At 39.7% G+C, this 27139-nt stretch overlaps 1 protein-coding gene across 1 annotated transcript; it reads left to right on the plus strand.

The window, feature by feature from the left end:
• The first annotated feature begins 552 nt into the window (after window positions 1-552).
• LOC139710921 (EF-hand calcium-binding domain-containing protein 6-like) lies at window positions 553-26675 on the plus strand. Its single transcript, XM_071622840.1, has 27 exons — window positions 553-672; window positions 4445-4667; window positions 5193-5320; window positions 5839-6065; window positions 6557-6760; window positions 7526-7644; window positions 8119-8246; window positions 8765-8913; window positions 9567-9677; window positions 11140-11260; window positions 11978-12148; window positions 12772-13004; window positions 13504-13668; window positions 15432-15603; window positions 16249-16497; window positions 16780-17015; window positions 17404-17619; window positions 18321-18479; window positions 18933-19160; window positions 20828-21023; window positions 21594-21785; window positions 22172-22411; window positions 23035-23235; window positions 23554-23719; window positions 24299-24383; window positions 24963-25077; window positions 26321-26675. The coding sequence occupies exons 2-27, from the start codon at window positions 4508-4510 to the stop codon at window positions 26594-26596; spliced, it is 4647 nt and encodes a 1548-aa protein (XP_071478941.1). The 5' UTR covers window positions 553-672; window positions 4445-4507; the 3' UTR covers window positions 26597-26675.
• The last annotated feature ends 464 nt before the right edge of the window (window positions 26676-27139 follow it).

Below are 27139 nucleotides of genomic sequence, written 5' to 3' on the forward strand. Positions count from 1 at the left end.
AGTGTAATAAGAAAACAAGGTCAGAAGAGAAAGCATTTATAAGCTTCTCCTCTTCAAAGCCTGTGAAAAAGGACACGCAATCACGCTTTACGACTGTAATAGTCTACTAATCAGACATACTTGAAACATATCGACAACAGGTTTCGAGATAAAAACCACTATTTTCCATTATACTTCCCTCCCAATGCACAAAATAAACTTTAAAAACCCCAATCTGATAAGATTTATGAAACATATTGACATTGTTTCATACAGCTTACAGGCTAGAGTACAGCATTATGATGCATTATCCGCAGCTTGAAGGAATAGTGTGTCTGTATGGGATAGACTATGCCGATGGCAACGATAAATCGATATTCCTCTCATGTGTGTGTGTGTCTTGTATCGTGGTTCAAGTGAGATGCTGTAAACCGTGTGTGTATAGCTACCTCACTATCGATATCTCTCGCTCACCCGACAACCTAGCAACGATACACAATAGGCTAGCCGCATACACACACACATGCGAAGTGCACAGAGCGAGCTGGGGGAGAGATAACGAGCGTGAGGTGGGACAACTTTGCTGTAGAAACAAATAGCATACTTTTCCGGACGATAATATCAGGATACAGCCATGGATTACCGCCAGAAGTAATTTCATCCGTAGCTCTCAAACAAAATAAGTACATGCAGGTAAGTACATCTAAAATTTCCAGCAATAATGCTTCAATGCAATTATGCTTTGAAATATAATGTAAGATGAAATCTGTGTCTACGCATAGCCATGATGTAGTCCCATTCGTATGTCTTTATGTGGTGTGTAGAATACGCTGTAGCTACACCGGCCGGCCGGCAAAGCAAAGGAGCTTACGTTACATTGTTATAGGTGCTAGTGTAGGTGTGCTTGCAAAAATTGTTACTACACTTGTATTATAATAACCTTGACTATTGCTTTGTCTGATAAACCTCCTTGATTATCAAGAAAAAGGGAGACATCTTTAAAAATGTAAATTTACTTTAGTGTACGTAGGCCTACCAACGCTAATCGTTAATCGTTGACCATGGTCCATGCATAGTTTAGAGTCTAACGTTACTGTCTAGATCACATCACATCACATCACATCACATCTGATACGGAAGTAGAGGACTGGGGGATTCCTGTAGTATTCCGGTCTCAACATAATATAATCATCTTCAACGTTGTTGCTTTATGTGCGTTTAGGAGCAGAGGTTTTAAATTTTTCCCCCCTCCAATGTCTGTCTAATAAATCTTTGAAATTATTAATCGAGGAAGCTTCAACAACATTAGCAGGCAATCTGTTCCAGTCGGCAACTACTCTCTGGCTGAAAAATGTACTTCGCAGTTCTAATCTTGAACGTTTGGTGAAGAGCTTGTATCTATGACCTCTTGTTGATGAGTGGATGGCTGGTTCAAAAAACATGTCACCAGAAATCCCAACTTTCCATTGAGCAACTTATGAACAGTAATCATGTCGCCTCTTCGTCTCCTGTAGTATAATGAGTGCAGGTTGAGTTTTTCCAGGCGTTGTTCATATGACAAACATTTGAGTTCAGGAATCATACGAGTGGCTCTTCTCTGCACTCTTTCAACTTTGTCAGAGTCCATTTTATATCTCAAGTGCCATAAAATGTTGCCATACTCCAAATGAGGTCGAACCAATGATACGAACAAAATAGGAAGTATTTCCGTCGTCATTTGTGAGAATGTCCTGTGTATAATCCCAAGTGTTTGATTTGCCTTTTGGACAGCTGCTGAGACATGTTGATGGAAATTTAATTCTTCATCTATTATAATGCCAAGGTCCTTTTCCTGCTTGGTTGCTTCCAACTTACACTATTCGTTCTGTAGTTTTCCCTTGGGTTATTTTTTCCAATATGAAGAATCTTACATTTACTAACTTTGAAATCAAGTTGCCATCTTTTACTCCATTCATCAGCATGATTTAGGTCAGTTTGAAGCGATTCCTGTTTCGGGGCTGTACTGACATCACCGATGATTTTGGTGTCGTCGGCAAACATAAATACTGAGTTATTCATTATATTTGGCAAATCATTCATAAAAATAACAAAAAGGACCGGTCCGAGTACACTTCCTTGCGGAATTCCACTGCTAACTTGACTCCAGTCTGAACTTTCACCATTTATCACGACTCTTTGTTCCCTTCCAGTTGTGAATGCTTTGATCCATGAATACAGTTTTCCATCAATGCCATAAGATAGCATTTTTTTCAAAAGCCTCTCATGAGGAACAGAGTCAAAGGCTTTACAAAAGTCTAAATATACTATATCAATAGGAAACCCAGTATCAAGTTTCTGAGTTATTTCCTCCATTGCACAAATCTAGTTATACTCTATCTAACAAGTTAGTCATAGATAGAAATCTACCACTAGCACTTCCAGAGTTGAGTTCTAACGTTAGTTTTAGTAATGGCATTGTATTGCAGTTTTGGCATATTGGCCATTGCCAAAATGCATTGCATGAGTCGTGATGAGACGTGTCAATTCATTTCATGCTTCTACAAACGTGTAGCTACGTACAACTTGTACAAGCGTAGTCTACAAGTTGTTCTTGGATTAAGAATGTTCATCTAACGTTAAGCATAAATTATGCTATTATATAACTGTACTTATCGACTTAAATATAACATTAAGGCATAATCATGATATAGTCCCCGCCGCTGCTTGTCTGTACTAAATAAAACCCTACCTAACCCTATACCCTAACCCTAAACGCACGGGTGCACGCGCACTGTGGTGGGGATCTAGGTGGGGACTATATCACGATAATGCCAACGTTAATAGGTGTAAATAGTGAGATTTTTGTTTTGTTTTGTTTTTTTATTTATGTGTGTGTTGTTGTTTTTATTTTTTATTTAGACCTATTATTAGGCCCTACCTTACGACATTTACTTGAGTTTATTTCTAGAGAAGGGGGAGTAGGGCTATGCTTGTGGGTATACAAATTTGGACCACCCACTAACTTTAGTCTTTACTGTAACAGTTAGACCTATGTAACATGGATTACCATTAAGTTGCCACTACCTAAAGTCGCCTGACATTCACGTCGCATGTAACGCATGCCGTGATCAGAGATCATCTGGGGCGACGGATTTTCATCGCTCTCAAAAGACATTCCTAATTCACCTTTTTTCCTCCTTGAAAACACAAATAATTGTAATTCAATTTCAAATGTATTTCACCATATGTAACAGGTGACAAAACCATTTTAATGCAAGAATGTTTTTGATTTCAAATGGATTTCAGGTGACAAATTAACAAAGTTTTTCAAATACGATGATGCTCAATGCATCCTTCATTGAAGTTTGTGTATAACACATGCACTAATAATACATGGCGCGCTATGGGCGACAAACTAATACATGCCTATCGTTGGTTCACCAACCCGGGAGTGCATAGGAAATACATGGAAGTGGCTACAAAGCAGTAATTGACGTTAAATCCTAAGCTTCTGGACGTGGTCAAATATTGGCAAGTGAAGGGAGTTGAAACCTTGATGCTGTTTTGTTTTTGTTTTTTTGCTTATTTCTCTTTCTTCTTCCGGCTACTGCAAGCAAACTCCACTGCTGTTGGGACATTTTATAAATATCAGGTTGAGGGCGGCAGGTGCAAAGCTGGCCAGCACTATGTCTTACTGTCCAGCAGTGGGTTAAAGGTCAGCCCACGAATCAAAGAAATATCATCTTGTATGTCACCTAGCATATAAAATATAGACGGATAGGGCGGGTGTTACATAAATTTTTTTTACCACTCGCCCTGTCGTGGTCAGGCATGCAGATTTTCAAATTGTTGCAGAACACTTGACCGAAAAGGAAGTCCAAAATTAAAAATATGGGCAGCTGACAGGTTTCAAGGTGTTTCCATCCAAGTTTAATCAACATGGAGGAGATGCCACTGGTTCTTCTTGAATCATTGCAGACAAATCTGGTTGCTCTACATTGCACTGCCTCCATGGGTCGTACACTGAGGCACAGTCTTCCAGCATTGGACATGAAGTTTTGTACCTTTTTTTTTAACCTTTCCTTTATAGTTCCTAGAATCAGGACATTTAGGTCTGTGTTTTTACCTAGACCTATTCACATAGAAGGGTCTATTTGTCAAGATTCATGCACATGTAACCTACACGTCTTTCAAGTGTAAAGCAAGGATGATGTAGGGAAATCAGGTATTGAAACACACAAAATTTAGATGCTGATCTAGGTGTAAAGGGAAGTGGATAGCGGGTTATTGAATACGATACTACTACTAGAGCAAACACCATGCCGTTTGATGTACCTTGTACAATGTCCAACATTTTATGAACAGAAGAAACAAAGTTACATGTACAGACTATACATGTGTATTGTATATGTTTGTTGCACTTCAGAAAGACTTTGACCATAATATTATATGATGCATTTCTTCTCTTTATTTGTCTTGTTTTCAGGTAATCTTAAAGGAAACCAAGTTTTAAAAGTGAAAGGAACAGACAGCAGTAAAATCCACCAGCATGGCTAGTCAGGTTGCCCAACCAGGAGACCTGGCTCTCAGACCAGGGACAGGAATAATGTTCACACCTCGACAGATTCTAAAAACTGCCCAAACTGTCAGATCGGCAAGCAGGCTCTCACGCAGGTCATTTGACATGGGAATGACACCTTCAGCTAGAGGTTCGTTACATTTTTGCTACATGAATTACATCCTTTTGTATTCATGAGTCGGGACACTTTTCTCTAATCCATGTGTTTTCCACTAAGGAAGGATCCTCTCTTCAATAGTTTATTACAAAAATTAGTACAGAATGCCATAGATATACCATATGCTGGTAAATAATCCCTTACCTGAGTTTATTTAACATTTCCATCAGGATGTATGGAAATCAATTCACATTTCATTTTGTGTATAATTTGTTTTCCAAAAATGTGGGGAAATTAGGTGATAATAAAATGTATGCAGAAGTTCTGTGATGACAAGAAATAATTTGTTAAATTGAGAATGATTTAAAAGTGTGAGCTACAGTAATTGTAATCTGTGGTAATAGAAGTCATTTTACACAACTTGTACCAGAATTGTGACTGATTCAGTCTGATGCATTAGATTGTACCTACAGTATATATGTGTTTTTAAATAGGTGTCATCAGTCACACTTCTGTCTCATTTCGTATGATATCATTCTCTCTTCTTGCGATGTTCAGCCCTTGCAGCCAGTCCAAGCGCCAGTCCACCCCTCCCAACAGCCTCCTTGGATGCCAAGCTCAGTACCATAGAAGTTGAACAAATTCTGAGAGAAAGGATCAGGAAACTCTATACAGATCTCAAGCAGGTACAAATCCTTAATGATGTTCTCATCAAATGCATTGTTGGGTATTTATTTTGCAGCATGCTAGGTGCTCTCTGAGTGTATCCAGTCCCACTGGTGTTCTGTTAGTGGTCAATGTCCCATTGGTATTGTATATTCTCTCACATTTTGTTCTCAGTTTGTGATTTCATTATTACATAACACACTAGAGTACAAGCAATGTTTTTTGCAGAATCAATGGTCAAATTTACCCTACTTCCCCATCCCCTTGAAATTTGTGCCATAATATGAACAAAATGCAGAAAAATTATCGTTCTAGTAAGCTCATTCCATGAATGCCAAACACATGATCTTGATTGGCTATGATGATGAAAAAAAAAAAAAGGTGCTTAAAAGATTTGAGCCAGCAGCAAGTATTGTAATTGAGTCACAGATTGAGCCCCTTTATAAGTAGGCCTAAGTGCATTACTGGAAAGTACTCATTTGTCTAGCATATCACACACATCACAATATTAAGCACATTCTCACTCTTCCTCCTCCAGGCATGTCAGAATTATGACATCGACCAGAGCCTTTCCATCACCAAGGGTGAACTGCGCCGGGTTCTGGACACGTTCTGTCTCCCCATGACCACTGAGCAATTCAACTCCATCATGGCCAAAGTCCCAACAAATACTAATGGGACAGTCAACTACTGCCTGTTTCTTGACCGGTTTGCAAACAGTGGTGGGATGTCTCGCGAGTCTTGGAAAATGGGCTCTGGACACAAGTAAGTTAGGGTTGTTACTATCGCCATTGCAGATTACAACTGTCAACCAGGAAATGATATCTTTTTTAATTACATTTCCATGTTGTTATCCATTAAGAAAATTGTCCATCAGAATGTTGCATTTCCTACCACGAAATGGCATTTCATGTTTAGTAAAATCCCAAACAGCCAGTGTTGGCCATTGAAATAGAAATCCAAAATTTGCCAAAATTTTTCATAAAATATTCTTGTGTGATTCAGGCATCTGCCAATGACACTGGGGTGCCAGGATGAATTCAGAATGTTACCATTACATCATGACCATTGACTGAAGATACCATTTCTTTTGATTCTAGTTCTCTAATGATTACCCACATTTGTAGCACTTTGTCTTGGCCTTGCGTCTAATGAGAAGTGTAGATCACTATACACAAGAAAAATGTTATATCTTCTTGCTTTTAGGTATGTCTTCCACTCACTTTCTTCTCTTGGATGTTTTATGCTCATGATAGATACAGCTACACCAAGTCTCCACAAGACATGGGTATCGATGTCCTTGAGAGACAACTTCGAGACAAAGTGGCCATGAACTTGAAGAATTTCATCAAGGCGCTCCGCCTGTTTGACTACAACCGGGATGGCAACGTCCAGAAGCATGAAATGAGAAAGGTGATTGAGAACTACTGCTTCAGAATGACTGATGAGCAGTACGATCGGTGAGTATGGAGGGGTAATGCGTGATCCTACTCAGAATGATGGCAGTGATTGTGCACTGCCTGTACATTTCAGGGGAAGGTACATATATATCTGTACTTGAATCAAATGATACATGTATGCTCTTCTCACTGGCTGCATTTGAGCGCTCAAAAGCAAACCAATCCAATGTGTACCGTATCATACTATGCCAGGTTTGGAGCGTTCGAGCGCTTTGTGGAGAAAGTGTACCACATGACTTAATATTAGAAGGGGTCACACATTTTGTACCAACAGGGTTGTGCACCTGGTGCATTTACACTACTAACAGGTATCCCAAACAAAGAGAATCAGCTCTTTGCATTATGACTTATGTATGTGCATGTTACGCACATTTTTCTCATGCCAACTTGTGGTACAGTTCTGGTACACTTTTGCAGCACATCAGGAATTGTTACGCTTTTGGCTCAGTATAGTACAGTTAGGTACATATCAGGAGTGTTTGAGCACTCATCTGGTTTGGGTATAGTATGGTATAGTACACTTTTGGAGAGTACTTGAATGCACCCTTAGATCTATCTATGTTAAATGTATTTGAAAAAATTTGCCTGGAGACATTGCAGTCCTAAGTTGATAGAAGTACTTCATTGAATTGGGGATTAGAATATGCAGACAACATTTATGCTGTTCAGTGATTTCAAGATTGTTGCTTAATGAAGTGTATTGTCATGACACCGGCATGTACCTGTATACACTCTCACCATATTCGGTCATCATTTGTCTCTCAGACTGTGGTCCCGCTATGATTTCCATCACACTGGGACGGTCAACTACCATGAGTTCCTGCAGAGACTTGGCGTCAATGTACAGAAGCAAAGCAAGGCCTTCCCGGAGCATGGCAAATTTGGTAAGCACACCTACAGTCTCTGTCCTCGAACATCTACTCTTCAAGTCAGTCAGATTAATTCGTCAGTGGTAGTTCATTGTGACTAGTTTTTGTTCACAGAGCATGATACAGACATTACATGTGAAATGCAACATGCACATCGTTGGTCAGTAATGTATCTCTTTAGATTTAATAGGAAGTTTAGTTTTAATGTTTTTATCAAATTTCAGTTGTACCACTGATTCACCATAAGAGATATATAGGAAAGCATGATGATGCATATCCCAGGCTAGATACAACCTGTGTGTCCTCATTTACTTCTATGATTTATGTCTTGTAAAACAAGTTGAAGAGCAAAGTCATATTTCCTTTCCATCAAAAGTCATCAGCATCATTTCAACAGTGTCTTATAAATCTTTAACATCTATACGTGCATACTAGGAGCAGAAATTTATATTAACATTTCTGTACTTGAATGTCTGGCTCCATTTGCAGCACAAAGTGTGGCCCAACGCCAGGAGGATCGCGCCAGGCAAATGGAACAGATGGCCATTGTCAACAGGAGTGATGATCTGGTCAGGGGCATGAGCTATAAACAGATAGAGGCAGAATTCCGTGCACGGGTAGGTGGTCCTTTCTATTTTTTTTGAGCCTGAGAAAACTAGCTTGAAAATGGATTTGACAATGTGTCTTTGAAATTAACATCAGATAAGCCTCAGCATCCAATCATGAGATGGATTTAAGTACCAAAGCTGCTGAATGAAGAAAGATAAGTTCATTATTTTAAGAATAAGGACAGTTTTGTTCTCTGTGTTGTATAAAAAGATCAAAATGTTGATTTATGTGATGTGCATTTTGTGCTAGAATCTATAATGCTTTTGAAAGACAACTCTGATTCAATCCCGAAATGCATCATTGGTGAACAATGATCTGCATTTTTCCCCATGTGTGATGTTTCTTTAACACAAATTTCTTTTGAAAATTGATGTTTTGTTGTTGTTTTTTTTCAGTGTTTAGTAATCCTTGCAATCTCAATGTTGTGTATATTCCCCTTATTTTATAATCTGCCCATGCTTAAGTTGAAGAGTGACTCATGGATGAGCTGATTATGACTTCATATTATTGTTTATCATTAAACCAGATGAAGAACAACTATGTGAACATCAAGAAGGCCTTCATGGCCTTTGACAAGCGCCAAGACGGCTTCATCATGCTGGATGACCTGAAGAGCGTCTTGATCCACTTCACTCTACCCATGTCGGACCAACTCTTTGCCCAGCTCATGGACAGGTAAAGCCATTTCTCCCAGGATGCATCAAAGATATATGCACTAACAACAGGAGAGAATGAACTTGATTTACCCAACAAAGGGTGAAAATTCATCTAGTTGTCAGCTAATTCTAATTCATGGGTGCACATATGCTTTAAACATTTGTAATCAACATGGAAACTTGCAAGAGAACCATTTTGATGTGATTCACTATACAAATTAACAAATTACTGAGTTGAACAAGTCTTATCCAACAGAGGGCATTTGTATGCAAATGTGATTAACATTTTCAGGCTTATTGTATGAAGAAGTAGCCGAGGTATCCACTTTGACAATGTACAAGCATGGCTGTGATTTCATGACAGTGATTACATCCTGTGAAATTTCCTATGATCATATGTAGAATGTATCCATGCTGAGAGAGAAAATACACACACAAAAAAAAGAATCATTGGTTAAACCGACTATTACGACTCAATCCCTGTTTGAGAAAGATTACAAGTGCATTTGTATTGCCTGTAGGTGTGCAATGTAAAGCATTTGTGATTCATCATGTGTATTCATCTATATCTTCAAATCAGATGATAAGTCGGTTTGATATGCAAAATAATTGGATGTGCTGCGCCTCTTCACCATGTGTCTGTTGCATTTTCTGTATAATTTCTCATGACAGGATTGGCTTCAAGGCTTCACACAAGATTCCCTGGGAACATTTCTTGGAGAAGTTCATGGACCCGAGGATAGAAGGCAACGGGCAGACCATCCCTATCAAGTGGAACCACAAGTGAGTGGCAAGCTGATCTTGGTAGCAGCAGTGGGGGTGGCTCCCCCCCCCACCCTACTATTTTTGCATCCATACATTAGTATACAAATGACGCACAGGTCTGAGTGCGTCAGTTGGAATTGTGCGCATAAGGTAACTATGGAATGCTTAACCTTCGAGGCGAAGCCGAGTGGGTTTAGGCTAAATTCCATAGTTACCGCATGCACACTATATTCCAACTGATGCACGAAAAGACATGTGCGTCATGTGATTTATAGAATGGGTAATTTTCTTGCCAAAAACCCATTTTTCTATCGTGTTACTCGATGACAAAATTACTGGATGCATTTCCTTTTGGCTTGGCAGAGACGAGAGCTCGAAAACCATGCATCAGTAAGTACTGATGCATGGTTGTTTTAGCTAATAGGCGTCTCGTACTGAGTGCGCGAATCTTTGTTACAAGTAGGCGTACTCTTGCTACAAGTGCGCGATAACATGTTTACCACTGTGACTCAGCGTGCGGCCAGTAAAAATCAACACATAGCTCTCGACCAATGAGATCGCAGGATTCTCGCTACCCATTCTATAAAATACATAGTACAATACATAGGGTGTCACCACTTTGCCCCCCCCCCCTTTTTTTTTTACCCCGGAAGTGGCACTAGAAAAACAAAAATAGAATGAAACCTTTGAGCACGGTTATGCCTTTGTTTTTGCACTGAAGACCTTTTTTTTTTAGCTTGTTAGCTTTATTATGAAACCGGAAGTGGGCCCCCCACTTTTGAAAACGTAGCACTGGCCATGTTTAAGCTACCATATAACTCCCATAGTGTCCCCAAAGGATGATGATGTAGCTGTAACCCCTATTCCCAGAGCATCAGAATCGGGGAAGGGGTATGGGGGCAGGAGGAAAGCAAGGATAGCATTGTAGTTTCAGATGATCAGTCACATTTGAAGGAATGCCACTAATGATCTCATCATATAACATTCCTATGCTTTAGCTGCTTTAGTGTGTCTTGATGGAATATGCGATGACAAAATAACTGTCCAAGCATGATGCAGTTTATACAGAATTGATCATATTGCTTTACGTGGTACTATTGTGAATTGTATGGGATATTTTGGGATGTGTGCAAAGAAGGCTATCTTACACTTCGTCTTTACTACAGTTTTGTATTTAATAAAGAATTAGTACTTTCTACTACATGTACTTGGCAGCGGGAGCATCACATGTACTCTTCAATCTGCAGTTGTAATATCCAAATGAAGAGCAATTGCAGCTATGTTACTCTATTACAGGGGGACATTGATACTGTCTAAATTCTTTGACCTATGCTTCTTATAATATGAAGTTGATGGCTCATGAACAGTTACATTTGGGCATAGCAATGTCAAGAAACTTTTTTTTCAAAGTTAACTTTTTACATTATTATGAATGCAAGTGATTGGTTGATTCCTGTTTCCAATCCCATGTGATTTCCAGAGTGAACCCAATCAGAGAAGGTGACAGTGATATGGATCCAGCAGAGATCATGAAGCTGCTCCACAAACATGTGACTAACATGTACCCATCCATCAAGGAGGCTTTCCTTGCCTTTGACCAGGTGAGTGAAATTGTCTATTGTATGCTCACACACATCCCATATGCTTCATGATTTTGTTATGATGCATTTTAGCAGGGTAAACAGTTTGCTATATCTAGTCGGTCAAGTTCTAGGAATAAAAAAAAAAAAATCAAATGAGCAAATGATGTTGGAATCCGGCAAATTGGCCTCTGATCCCATCCAGCCCCCAATGTGAAGAAAATAGAGAATTTTGTCATCTTCCATTTCTCGATACAACATTGCACAAGGATGGAACATGAAGTTCTTGTCTGTGTTGACCTTGTGCTTTCAGAAGATATACCTTCTGGAAGAGTATGACACAAATTTCTTACATTAAGGCATTGTTGTCCCTCACCAGCCGTTAATTCTAACTCTGTATACTATTTTAGCAATCCATTCACAAACCTGTGATACTGTTTGATAGGATTCTTTTCAAAATGTACATTTTCCAGCATTCGTAGGCAACCCTCTAATCATGAATTTGTGAATTCATGCTTTCATCACTCCAATGACAGCTTCATTTATGTATTACCTGCCTTACACAGCCGTAGTTGTCTTTGAATTGTAATTAATGATTTCAGTTATGCTAGGAAAATGATATTATAACTATGCTTGAAGGGAAGCTTCATATCGGTTAGAAGAGAAAGTACTGTGTAATGTGTAAATTTATGATATGGTATGCTGGATTTTTTTATCTCTTGTTTTCTCCCACCCTAGAATCGAGATGGAAAGGTGACACGAAAGGAGCTGAGAAAGATCATGGATAAATTCACCTTACGACTCAACGATGACCAGTTCAGGGTTATTGTGGAGAGGCTTGACCCTGAGAAGAGCAACAGAATTGACTACCATGACTTTTTGGATCAGTTTGAAGTCAGGGAGACAGAGGTTTGTGACATGAACCAGCTCCAAATTTGCTGTTAGGCCAGTATTTGTAGCTGGCAGCCGCTACTAGTCAATATGGCCTGCAAGTTGTAAAGTTGGTAGTCTGAACAATAGACTAAAACATGAGTGAGAGGGATGGGCACTGCTCATATACTCACAGAATAAGAATATGATGTGATAGACGACATGCAGATATTATCTCATCCAGTGCATTTCTACAGGTTTTTTTTTCAGCAGTCTGTACATGCTACACTAATATAAGACTGAAAACCTTTGAGAAATTCATAATCCCCTTTGGTAAAATTGTGGCATTTCACAAATTAGCCAAACTCAGGTGGATGTATGGTTTAGCTGCCAAGTAATACCTTTCCAGGACTGCATGCCTTTGTCTTGTTCTTCAACAGCTTAGCGCTTGAATATTTCACTTCCGCAAACCGCCATCATATAAATTTACAAAAGCCTTTCATTTAGTTTTGCTCAGTAAAGAAAAAGTATGTATGGAGGTCTGATCACTTGATTATTGTTGGTCAGACAGGTGACAATATCAGAAATAAATGATTATTGATATGAGTTTTATAACAGGCAGTTTTCACATTTGATTTTGACTCTTTGATGCTCCGTTACAGGAGGGCCACAAGTGGCTGGATTCGGAGCACCGTTGGAACAGCGTGGCCCCAGCCAACCTGGCATGGGAGACCATAGAGGACATTCTGCGTGAGAAGATAGAGGAACACTGGAAGTCAATCAGCACCATGTACCGCCAGGCAGACCCGGCCGCCACGGGGGCCATCTCCCGGCCCCAGCTCAAGAAGATTCTCAGCAAGTGTGTCCTGCCTGTAGCAGATGACCACCTGGATGCGTAAGTGTCCATCGTTATATCTGTTGGTCTTGGAATTTTTATTACGTATTCCTAATTCTTCCCCATGCTGCAGCAATTTTAGTGCCCCATGATCAAGATGAGTCAATATTGTAATCACTACTCTGTTGCAAGTGTTAAAGAGTTAGGATGCTAGCTGTTATCCATTACTTTTGTCAGACGACTTTGTACCAAATACCAGTGTTTACTTAGTAATATCTGCCCAGCAGATCATTCCTTACATAAGTTTTCAGATAAAGTGGAAGCTTGATAATGCCTATTATGATTGCTGATATTTGTACATGAGGTACAGGTAACATGTCGGTTTGCAATGACAACACATGCTGTCTATTCAAGTGTATGAGGGAAATGCACAGCCTGTGAATAGTATTAATGCCAGAACAACGTGCATACTGCATGCAGTGGTTAGGAGTGTGAAATATAATGGAGCTAATTTGCTTCCTGAGGTAAACAACAATGTTTCCATGCCTTTCATCTGTAGAATGTGGCAGCGGTGTGAGGAGACGGGTGGGAAGATCATGTTTGCTGAGTTCTTACGGATGTTGAAAGTGGATGTGTCACCTGGAGACCTGGTGGGGACCAGCACACACATCCAGGTCATCAGTGACCTCACAGAGCAGCAGAGACAAATAGACATTGACAGCAGGTAAGAGTCTGCTTCAACTCAAACAAATGTAGATGAATGTGGCCTAACCTGTCTTGATCATAATCAGCTGCATACATGATTCTCTTTGAAATTCAGCAGGGAAGAGTCTGCTTCAGCTGAAACAAATACAGGTGAATGTTGCCTATTATCCTGTCTTAGTATCATAGTATTTGATGATAAGTGCTCGATCCTTACCAGTGCTGTGATGCGCTTCCTCAAATGCAGCATTCTGTCGTCAAACTTGACATCAACAAGCAAGGCTCAACCCCAACTTTTTCTTTTGGTGGCCCAAGTGGCCACCAGCACATATCTTTCTTAAAGAGTGGTGGCCAGGCATCTATTTTTGCCACCAAGCCATCACTAATGTCAAGCCCTGACTAGATTATATCTTTTAATAAGAATATAAAAAATGTTTGTCCGTGTGTGCACAGACATTAGCTTTTATTATGCCTCCGCCACGAAGTGGTGCCGGAGGCATTATGTTTTCGGGTTGTCCGTCCGTCTGTCCGTCCGTACGTATGTACGTCCATCTGCATTCTTTTACGCAATAACTTGAGTAATATTGACTGGAATTTTGCCAAACTTGGTCCAAGTATAAAGTATGATGGGGCAATTACTTGATCAGATTTTGGGTGCAATCGGCCAAAGGTCAAAGGTCAAGGTCAAATCATTAAATTGTATCTGTTTACGCGATAACTCAAGACTAGATTCAGCAAATTTCACCAAACTTTGTCTGAGGATAATGTATGATGGGACAATTACTTGATTAGTTTTTGAGTGAAATTGGACAGAGGTAAAGGTCAAAGATCAAGGTCAAATCCTAAAATTTATCTGTTTACGTGATAACTCAAAACTGGATGAAGCAGCTTTCACCAAACTTGGTCCAAGGATAATGTATGATGGGACAATTAGTTAAGTAGATTTTAGTGACATTGGCAAGAGGTCAAAGGTCAAAAGGTCAAGGTCAAATGCTAAAAACGTTGCTATTTCCCCATATCCGTGCAATGCCCGAAGGTATTTTCTTGAAACTTAGTGTAGACATGTACTACTGCATAAAGATTCTCCAGAGAGAGAGTCTCATGTCATAAGGTCAAAGGTTAGGTGAATATGTCACAATTTCACTTTTCTCGCAAATGGTTCAATGTGTCTTCATGGAACTTGGTACATACGCATGTACTGACTGGCAGGGATTTTCTAGGGAATGTAGGGGTCATGGGTCAATAGTCACGGGTCAAAGGTAAAGGTCAACTCCTCAAAATTGTACTATTTCCCTCATATACTATTATATGCAATGCTTGCATTATTATTTTTAAAACTAAAACTTGATATGCATGTATTTCCTAATGGAGATTCTCTGGGAAATTTCCAGCCAGAAGGTCAAAGGTCAAAGGTTAAGGGTCAAAGGCCAGGTTTAAATGCGAAAAGATATAAATATATATTTTGTACTGTAATTATACTCTTTCTTCATACCTTGAAAATTACTCAATGCATAAACTTATAAAAGGGTCGGTCGGAAGTCAAGTAAAAATTCTTGATTCCCCAAGTACAGGTACCGGTACCTGCACTATTAGACTATTGTAGCAAACCCAGTTCAAGGAAAGTGAACATTCAAGATATTTCTGACAGACCTGTCATTTCAATATTTTGTCAGTTTTGTGAAACTGTCATAACACATTGGGAGAATCATGCATTATGGCGGAGGCATCAGTCGCCATAGCGACATTTGTAGTTTGCTAATACTATTGCCATTCTACCTTCCCCAGATTGCACCAGATCCAGGTCAACGCCCTGAGCCGGACCACCCTTATGAGTGCCGATGAGGTCATCTTGAAACTGAAGGACCGCATGTCCCAGAAGTCCAGCAAAGTGCGGGCCAATTTCCTCAGATACTGCAAGGACAGACGAGGCAAGCTGACCAAGCGAGAGTTCAGACAGGTTAGTTTGTAAGATACAATTATAAGGCAGCTGTCACTAGATATTCTGCTACTTGTGTGTGAATATGCATTTTGTCTGTTGTTTGTGTTTGACATGCTTTGTGTCTTGCTTGTATTTGATTTGATTTGTTATGCATTGTATAGGTCTGTATAAATTGACACCATAATCTATGTGAGATACTTGTTATCAAGACGTTGTCATGCCCCAAAATGTTATCATTTGTATCTGCCTTTCAAGTGTGCCATAGACATACTTACGTTGATCGTGTGAACATGTCATAATTATGCACTGTAGGAAGTCAGATGTATTAACCATAATTCATTTATTACAATGTTGTTTTTGGGTGTTTTTTTTAGCAGTTTCTCTTTTGCAAACTCTCCCTTGCAGTCTGTGTTATGATTTCTTCTTGATATTGCTGTAGTTCTTTCCATTCTTGCAAGATTTTTGCTGAACAGGTGTTAAACTTACCACCAGTGTTATGGCAGCATATTTATCTTCAAAGATTTATATTTGCCAGTGAATTTTACTGTATCCTCACCTGTTTGCATACCATTTTAATTTGTGTTCTAATGAAAACTTGAATAAATTCTGAATTCTGATGTATGTCAATATGACTACAATAAAATTCTTGATGCATACCATCAGGTGATCCAAAGCTTTGGGATGTACATGGACGATGAACAGTTTGCCTTGCTGTGCCAGCGCCTAGGCTTTGACCAGGGCTCCCTCACATACACAGACTTCATTGAGCAGTTTGAAGACCCCCGCATTGGTGGGCCCGGTGAGGAGATCACCAGGTCACCAAACCACTGGTGGAAGAGTCTAGAGGCCAAGAACATGTCTGCCATGGATATGATGAAACAGCTGGGTGACAAGATGAGACAGGCATTTGGGGTAAGTATCTTGGAGGTGATGTGTCAGTTTGATAGCATTAAGAGTGCAAGATATGGATACCACGTGTGACATATTTTATAACCTGGGTTCTTCCCCTTTACAAGGACATCTCTAAAATTCTTACCTTTCTTAATTAAGTTAATGTCATGGAACAATGCAATGACTGTTTTACAGTATATGTTACCTATTACTATACCCATTGTTTTGCATCACAAACTGTGACACAGGATTTAGAAAAAAAAAATTTCCCATCACTCTAAATCTTGGTTTGCTTTATTCCAGGATTTGCGATCAGCCTTCTATAAGATGGACGATGACCACGATGGCGCTGTTCGCCGGCAGGACTTCCAGCGCCTCATCGACAAGCTCATGTTCATCACCACTGATGAAGAGTTCAACAAACTTATGTCAGAGCTGGGCATCACCAAGAACACTAGACTCAACTACCAGGAGTTCCTAGACTTGTTTGAGGTTCGGGATTCAGAGGAGGGCCATAAGTGGTTGAACTCAGATCACAGGTTTGTTGCAGTTGTTTTGAATACTCTGTGCTTTTACTGAGGATCATTAGTTGAATGCAAAATGTCGTATTTTGAACTCATTAGTGCAATGCAATAGTCACTCACACAAGAAGAGAAGCCCTTGTAGGCTTTCCACACATCAAACTTCACAATATGCATAATATATCTTTGCAGGGTAATGGAAATGTCGACATCTTTTCCCTGTTGCAGCCAAATTAATCCAGTGTTGCATCGTCTTTTAGATGTTGACATAATAAGTGCATTTGAACACCTGCTGTAAGAAAAATTGTTTTATGTTAAGAATTCCTGCTATTTTAATGCATGTCATATGTCAAGTTAAAAGAAAACATACAAAAATAATGATCTTTTTATGTGGCCATTTGCTCAGGTGGAACACCACAATTGATCCCGCCCAGCTGGCAGCAGAGCAGGTACATGAGATCCTGGCAGCCAAGGCCCAGCGGCAGTACCATGACTTGGCTAAGGCCTTCCGCTCCATCGACAAGAATGGTCACGGCGTCATCATTAAGAAGGAACTGAGAGACCTCCTCTACACCTTCATGCTCCCCATGACCAAGGATGAATTTGCCAAGCTGTGGGCCATGTAAGTTGGACTGGGATGCTGGTGTGCATATCATTATTTGCGAGTTACTAGTAGATGATAAAAGACCACAGCAATTTGAACCCATGAAAGCCTCCTTACAGGAAAGGGAGAATCTGCTACTAGTATCATCAAATAAACAACATGTAACTATAGAGCAACATGCCTATGATTCACAAATCCATATCTTTCTTTCTTCTTCTTCTTTTTTTTTCATTGTCATGTTGGAGTTGGAAGCAAATGAGATAAGACCAATCATCCTCCCCAGACCAACTATCCTTTGCACTACAATACTGTTGTAAAGCAATCAGTGCATAACTGCTGCAAAGTCTAATACTCTTTCTGGACAGGTCACTTGAAATGTCTCAAGTACACACAATTTGAGTCCTGTATTGGACAGAGTTGCAAATATGTGCTTTGTACGCTGAAAACAGTCAAAGCTGTATAACAAATTTTGTGTTAACAGAATTCCATTCATGTGCAAATTCTAAGAATACTGGGTCTTTTTTTATCAGCTATCATAATACTGTAGAAAATAAATTGATACAGTGTGGTTTTATTTCTGTACTTTTGCCATGTTTTGTCTCAGTGTATTCCGATACAATATTTTGATAATCATGTTCATCTGGAATCATATCATTTCTTCAATCCATGTTGTCTGTATTCACAACTTCATCTTCACTTTGTCTTTGCTTCATTTGCAGCTATGACCCACAAAGTAAGGGTTACATTGACCACCAGCACTTCCTGAAGATGATGGGCAAGGAATTCGCCCCAGGAGATGATGCTGGAGTCAGTAAACGCATCGTTGAAGAGTCAGCAGACACCATTGAGAGCCATCATCAAAACCAACTTGACAAGCAGTAAGTGGGACTAACACACATATCCCTTATCACCTGTCTTGACTTACCTTCTTTGTGTTGTATCTCTTTTCTGATTTGGCTTTTGAAATTCTTGTCAACTTCAAGGAGTCCATCTGTTCTTAGGCAACCAACTCCTCTCTAGGGTAGCAGAATAGAAGAAATGTATCAGAAATCATTCAGAACATATCCTGAAATTGAGGCAAAAATCAGCACTGCTCCAGCGTACCATCTTTAATCACAGACTCAACACATACAACAACAAAAAATAAAATAAACCACTATGAAATAATTTTGCTGAGAAATTGGAACGAGGACTTCAGCCTCATTTACTTTGCTACGGCTGATGTGATGAGGTTTGAATACAAAGAATCAGTGCTAGGCAGGTTGCGTGCTGTATCTTGAACTTACTCCTAACTTTGTCTTTTTCTTCACATCCCCCTCCTACCCCCCAAGGATCAACATCACCATCAATCAGGCCTCCAAGGGAACCTTCATCTCGGTGGAGAAGCTCCTGCAGGACCTCAAGGACCGGATGCGGGACAAGTACGGCACCTTCCAGGAGGCCTTTGCCATGCTGGACAAGAGCAAGTCTGGCCGCATCACGGTCACCGAGCTCCAGGACGTCCTCCTCAGCCACAACTACCTGGTGGATGATGCCACTCTGCATGAATTCTTACATCGGTGAGTTGGCTACACTCCGTCTTCATCAGAGGAACTCCTTCAGAGGCACTCCTTCTTCATCAGAGGCTCTGTGTTCTTAATAGCAGGAAATTTACCCCAAATGTATATCAGAATTCAGTGAAGCCAGAAATATCAGTAGAATACATACATGAAGTTTATAAACATTGTTTCACACCTGTGACATCATTAACTGCTGTTGCCTTTCTTATCCATCGATGACAGCATACGGATTTAACCAAACTTTTCGGGATTCATAATTTTGGAATAAATTATCTGATTTTCCTCAAACAGCACTGATATATTTACAACTGATATTTCTGCTTTTACTGTACCAACATACATTTATTTTGGGGTAAGTTACCCTCAAAGAGTCACAATTGATTACAAATTTTACCCCCACACCCATTCTCCATGTCATGGCACTGTTTTATTTACATGTCAAAGTGCTTCTGTCTCATGTCATGTAAAATTCCTGTTCTACCTCATTCCTCCTCTATCTATCATTCCATCCATTGAATCATATCTTTCAGCTCTTCCATTTCTAGTACCTTTATCTTTCTAGATAACCATGATTTTGCTTTTCATCTCCTCATTGCTCAAAATTTGGCCATTTTATTCTAATTTTACTGTATTATGCATAATTTGCTTGTGCTACAAATGTGAAGCTCTAGCGCGAATATTTGTTGGATTGGACAGGGTCAACATCATTCTATCCCAGTTCACCGTGCATTATCTTAATTATGCTACAAATGTGCATCTTTAGCTAGCATTATGATTGGATTAAACAGGGGCAAATTTGTTATGAGCCATGTGATACATATAACATGCTTCTCATATATGTAATTGGACTGTGTGTATGGATTTACAGCAGCTATCCAGTACTTATTTTCAGATCAATACGCAAATAGTCGTTGGTCATCACTGATAATACAGTGCACTCCCGTTACAACGAACACGGTTATAACGAAATTTCGTTATAACGAAGTAAAACTTCTGGTCCCAAAATTAACACCATTAGAGTCTGTGGTACAAAATTCGCTTATAACGAACACGGTTATAACGAAATTTTCGTTATAATGAAGTCTTTTCCGAGCGCCACTGACAAAGAAAAACAAAAGAAATGTGCTCTGTTATAACGAAATGTGAATTGCTTTCGAAAATACGTAGCGGAACAAGCATTTATAGCGTGTCTGCACGGGCGAATGCTTCATATCACTGTGTGTTCGCTCCTTGTGTCACGCACAGTTTCTGAGGGGAACTTGCGTTTGATATTGTAATACAATAATCCCATCCCATTTCGCATAGCTTTCCAGTGTAAGATGAGTACCGGGTATTCAGCAAACAGAATATGATATACATGCGTGGTTTCCTTGTTTTCGTTATATTGTATTTGTTCGGTTATAACGAAATTTCGTTATAACGAAAGAAAACTGCCGGTCCCAAGCATTTCGTTATAATGGGAGTGCACTGTATATCATATTTTCAAGTTTTCTTTTTCTACGTCACCTTGTGAAAAATCACACATAATGGTTGCAATTTCCTTGAATTCCGTTGGGATTCTGTCTTATGTCAGTTTGTTTTAGAGTTGTTGCTGTTGTTAACTTCAATTTTTGTAAAGGGAATGGTGTAATCTTTCACATCTCTTTCTGCTTCAAATACAATCACAGAATTGGACTGCCGACCAGCAAGAGTACCCTTAACTATAATGACTTTCTGAAAGCCTTTGATGAGGGTCGCGAAGAGCGCTACCAGAAGAAGAACGTCCCCGAAGTGAGACCAGAGTCCTTCTCCCAGCTCTCATCGGACAAGGCTCTCCGGAAGCTGAGGAAGATTGTGCAGCAGAGTGTGCCAGTGCTGCAAGCTGTAAGTATTGTCGGAACATGGTGATTATGCACATCAATCTTTTTGAATGAATTGTTACCAAAGAACCATGGTAATATGAGTATGTGTAACGTGTGAGATATGTTGTGAATGTAGAGTAATCATCTTGTGCTTGCTAAGTAAGTTGAGATTATCTATTGTCATAGAAAATGGTATTTTGGGGATTGCAAAATTAAATACCTCTCAACTGTGACTTGTCTTCCTTTTGGAAGATGTGACAAATTTGAAGACCTGTTAACCAAATATTGGTTAGACAGTGACTGTGATTCTAAAAACTTTGAAGTTTGTACTGTCTTTTCTAGAACAGGTGCATTTACATTTTACTGTATTACCAGGAGATTGAATGCAACAACCAGTTGGTGGTGTAGTAAACATTTATGCATTTTGAAATGAAAAGCATACATACAAATTACACTTTATAATTACAATCATGGGTTTAATGCTAGCAATTTGCTATCTAGCTGCTTGCAGAAAAGTTGTACCTATTTGCTCATGACATTGGATGACTAAAATAGAAGCTGTAATGTCTCATTCTAAATTCTTTCTTGCCAGGCATTTGGAGCTTTTGATAAGGACAAGCGAGGGCGCCTCAGCCCCGGTGACTTCCGCCGTGTCCTGGACCACTTCTGTTTCAAGATGACCGATAAGCAGTTCAAGGGACTGATGGCAAAGCTGAGGGTGAACTCTGACCTCAGTGTCAGTTACCCGGCATTCCTGGAAGAATTTTCAGCCAATGAGCAAGAGGTAACTACAGAGCATTGTAGTAAAGGAATATCCAATCTTAAAGCCCTGAATTGTGAATATTTTGAGTGAAGAGAAGAACATTGAAGTAGTAAAGTCTGCTGATCAAAGAAATCTGAGTCTGACATAGTGTTTCATGAACCCTGAATAGCAGTGGCATATTTCTGAAGAATATTGTCCCCAAAATTAGCAAATTTTACCAGTTTTATTACCTTTGATAAATGTAGCAATAGCATCATTGTCTTGGTGCAAAGACCCACACCTACCCAGAAATACCCATACTAGTACAATCGTGTGTGTTTGTTCCGGTATATGTCAAAATAGTGCAATCAAACAAAGTAAGCTTGTGATTTCTACAAAGTGACTATGGTCTAATTCATCTTGTGCAGCTTGCACAAAACTGGATCGAGTCGGTGCAGAAGAGCGAGAGCCAGTCTTCTCTTGGTGACCGCATGAGCTCCCCAACGATGGAGGACATCAAACAGGACCTGCGGCAGGCCGTCAAGGCCCGCTTCTACAAGTTTGCTGAGCGCTTCTCTGACCTGGACTACGCAAACATCGGTGTCGTGGCCAAAGATGACTTCCGTGATGTTCTGAATGAGTTGGCCTTTAGGATGAGTAGTGAACATGTAAGTCTACAGCCTCTTCTGGAGTACAAGCAAATTTAATTTATTTTACACTACCCAGTATACAAAAAAAAATGCAGTCAAATGTAAAGTAAAAGTCAAGTAGCATTACCAGCCACCAACTATCCTCAGAATTCATATTTTAAATGTTAAGTCAGTCTTGTTGTCTCTGGTCATAATAGTCAGAAATAAAGATGATTAGGGCCACCACCAACCCCCCCCCCCCCCCCCACCCCACCCCACCCCCAAACAACCTGCATAGGACAGAACAGAACCTTGTGGAAGTCATGAGTGTTGATATTTCTTTTTCTGATTTTTTTTTTTTTAAGACCAAATAAGAAGGGGGGCTGCATCTCCCTAGCTCCCCTGCTTCCATGGCCCCTGTGACTTACGAATGTTCTTGTAATTGTAAATTTCAAATGCATCTTCAAGTAGCCAATACACACTAGTTATTGGCAGTCATGATTTTTCTCTGTATTCAAGTGCACTTTTCTGTAAACTATTATCATTTCCTGTTCATATTTATCTAAACCTACTTTGTACAAAGTATGCCATTGTTATGAAGAAGACAGTGATTAGAGATTCGTAGACAAGGGTGTTCAATTTCATGTCGTGTTTCATTTCAGTTCAACAGTCTCTGGTCCAGCTTTGAGCTGAATTCCTATGGTAATCTGGACTACCGTGCCTTCCTGAAGGAATTTTCCGAGGATAACGGGGACTCGTTTGACCTGGGTGACACTAGTCCCCCTGGGAAGGGCCCTAGAGCAGGATCTGTGATGAGGGGAGCAGCCACACCCCAGATACCAATGACTCCGCTCAGCAGAATGGTGAGTGTTAGGATGAAAGTTCATGTATCCATAATAGTAAACATTAGTTAAACAGTTGATGCAAAGGTCTTCAAAATTTGGTATCTGCCGATAAACCAGCTAAAATACCATCTGGCTTATAGGTACTAACATTCAGATTATGTGTTACAGTTATTCTATTTTTAAGTCAAAATGTCACACAAAATCTTTACAAAATTGAAGAATAAAATTACCTGAAGTTTACCTGAAGTGTGTGCATTTCTAATGAACATTTTTCATACGCCCATAGTGTTGTTTCTAAACTGAGCATGCTACTTTCATTTGCTTCTCTGCTTATAGTCATACACACCAGGTGGTCGAAGGTCAATGACCCCATTGGTCAATGCTGAGAATCTTGAGCAGAGGCTAAAGAAACAGATCCAGAGGAACTGGCAAGAGATCCACCGGCTGTGCAAATTCCATGACATGGATGGCAATGGTCAAATTGAGGTTGACACTTTCAGAGGTAGGGGATCACAGCAGTGTTGTTTGATCTGTTGATTTTTGCTTGCATATGCTACCAGACAAAAAATATACAAACTTTTCTTCTTTGAGCATAGAGTCGCTCGCACCTTAAACTAACAACATTTATGTTTTAGATTACAGTGCATTTAGAAGTTGAATTAACATGGTATGTTGAGAAAAGGGATTAATTTTGATTCAGATTGATATATAATTTCCTTTGATGGGAGTGAAGTTGGTACCTTTCACAATTGCAGAAACTGATGCTAAGGAATTGAAAATATGCCTGTGTTTTTACACATGATGACACTAGAAGGCCTCTGCAACATTACAAAGCAAAACTATGTTTACTCATTATCTGACTTTGAGCTAATATAGGATAATTTCAATTATTTCTTTAATGCATTTATCTATTTGTTAACACTAAATTCTCTGAGGCTTGTCTCACTTGAATATAAGTGATTTCTGGTCACTACATTATATATGCTGTCACATTAAGGCATGATGCTCTCCATTTTTACAGCCACCAAAACTATAGCATTTTCCATGCTTGAAAATGACTCTTTCCATTTTCCTCTTTCAGATATCATGGCCCAGTTCAATGTAGCTCTGTCAATTGAAGACTTCCAGCAGCTCATGGCAAAGTTTGACTTGAAAGACACTGGAAAGTGAGTATGATGGCAGGAATTCATATTGAAAAGACTGTCACTTATGTTGTATGGGAAATTTCTTTGAAGTAATGTTTTTGAGCAATTTGTTAGAAGTATGGGATCAAACTACACAAAGGTAGTGCCTTCAAATCTCTTATGTACAACTTGATATGTTGAAATAAGTAAATTTTCATTCAATGGTTTTGAACCTTAAAGGAATGCAACTGTCAAAGTGAACTTTGACTGAGAGAGATTTGAGAATAGGATGCTGGAATGAAGCCTACACATAATGTAGCCAGAACACTGTTAGTGACTATGAACGGGGATTGTGTTGAATTATGTCTGTTAGAATGGAGAATCCTCCTCCCAGTAACTCTTTATGTGTGACGTTCGCACGCCCGACTTAGTCGATGGCGTGCCAAGTTCGCATATTCTGCTCAACTCTATAAAGCTCTATAAAAATTACATTGATTTGAAAAATAGAATGTTTTCCCAAAGCATGACTACGTTGCCATCTCAGAACAACAGGGCACACAGGGGGTTTACACCATGGCGCATGAAGAATTAAATCTGTTGTCTGTCTGATTATCTTTGCAGATTTTCATACCTGGACTTCCTGAAGCACTTTGTGCTGAATCTGAAGACCTTGAATGAGATCCCAGAGCAAAGGTCACTGCTATCCAGGGAGAAGATCCACCAGTCCAAGATTGTGGTATGTTGCTGCTCATCTCTTTCCCTTGCTCCCTAGCCTGTTTCTACTTTTTGTTTGCTTACAAACTACTGTATACGCCAAATATATCGCGAGATTTTTATTTTCGCGATTTTCCCGAGTCGTGTGCTATTTGCGAAATTAAAGACACGCAAAAAAATTGGCTCTGATCTCAATATGAATGTGATGTATTGGTATGCACATTTCTATGTTCAATTCAGTACTCCACGATCGCGAATTTAACCACTCGCAAAATCGTTGGGAAATCCCGATTTGCGAAAAGTTAGACTCCCTGAATATATGGCGTATACGGTAGTTTACTCTTCCTGGAGTAGTTTGTTGCAGATGAGGCAAGTTATGCCTTTGTGTTTTATGGAGCTGCAGTATATTTCAATGTTGGTGGCTAGAGAATTTTGACAAGGAGCAAATGGCTAAGGAAGACATACATGACACTTTTCTTAAAGGCTGACAAATATTAAACTCTGTCGGTAAGAACACCCGCCAAACAATCCAAAGATCTCGGGTTCAATTCCTGATGGAATTCCACTTTCTTTGCTCATTTTTCATTTATATTAATTACATTTCTGGCTAGTTTCCCTTTGTTTTGCATTTATCATAATGTTTAAAAAGCGATGTCACGTCGCTGATCCCTCACATTTATCCTCAAATTGATTTCTATCCTTTGGATTTATGTCCAGTTTAATTAAGTTTCTGACCATACAAGCTTGAGAATCAAAGGGTTTGTAGGATGACCACTGTACTAGGTCTCGGTTTCATCTGTACAAACAGAATCTGAAAATTGATGGACTCAGATGCCTTCAGGAAGAAGTTAGATGTTACACCGCTAATAGATTTTACTCTTTTTTTTTTCAAATGTCAGATTCTGTCCAGTGCACAAAGCAGGTAGCTAGAGGAGAAACTTAGTCAGAATGTGTATAGCGCCCTCTCTTGGTAAATAAGTTCAATGCTTACACATACAGTTCCACATGCTGATGTATTGTGTATTTATTGTAAGGCATTATTTTTATTCATACATACTTCTATTCACTTTCACTGGTGCAAAGTTTATGCAATTTAAAAGTAATGGTTGGGGCAAGCCCAAAGAGGCTAGAGTTTCATCTTTGTCAGACATTTGCCAAACTCATCATTTTTTATTTCATTTTGTCAAGGGAGTCTTCCTCAAGACGATGACCTTTGGGTATGTACTCATGGCTTATATAATTTGCTGTGTTGTCGTGTTCCTCAGATCAAGCCAGGCAGCCGCATGACAGGTGAGATGCTGGAAGCCATGCTGCGTATCCGTGACAACATCGTCTCCAACTGGAAGAAGATGCGCCGCATCTTCCGCACCATCGACCCGACGGCGGAGGGAGTCATCTCCACCCTGCAGTTCCGCGACGTGCTGCGGCAGTTCAGCATCAACCTATCGGAGGAAGAGTTCTACCAGTTAATGAGCTACTACGACAAGGATCTCAACGGGAAGGTCTCCTACAACGACTTTATCAGGGCCTTCCTACAGTGATAACTGCAGATTTACGTCTCCCAAGCAGGACTTCTGCGCCTCATTGCAAACCGAGTCCCGTCACTTTCATTCTCACAAGAAGGACTTTGCTGTGCTGATATTGGCTTAAGAGCTCATACTGACTTTGCATGTCAGGATAATTCCTTTCTGAACCCAACTTCTCTTAATAGGGTGCTGGCTGAAATGGCAGTTCGCCATGGCATGAAACATTTGATGTTTTTCCATAGTGCTGACCGTCTCGGGTAACAGTGCCCAGCTATTCAGAACAACACTTTGTCTTACAGTTTAGATTGACTACAGCTAGTGGTTTAACACAGGAGGTCCATGCCTTCGTGAAACAAATATGCAATGACGAAATTGTACATAACCAATAAATCTATCAATAACCCAAGTCTCTGTTTCTTGTTTGTTTAGCCAAATGATTTTGGGGAATTCCATTCCATGCAAGTCAGTGCCATACAATCAAACAAACATTCTAAATTCACAATAATAAAAGTGATACAAAGTATAACATGTGAAATGTTACACTGCTTATATATTTAA

This window comes from Diadema antillarum, unplaced genomic scaffold, assembly GCF_040938485.1.
Source record: "Diadema antillarum isolate AM-2024a unplaced genomic scaffold, OU_Dant_1.0 seq00001588_RagTag, whole genome shotgun sequence".
Taxonomy (NCBI): domain Eukaryota; kingdom Metazoa; phylum Echinodermata; class Echinoidea; order Diadematoida; family Diadematidae; genus Diadema; species Diadema antillarum.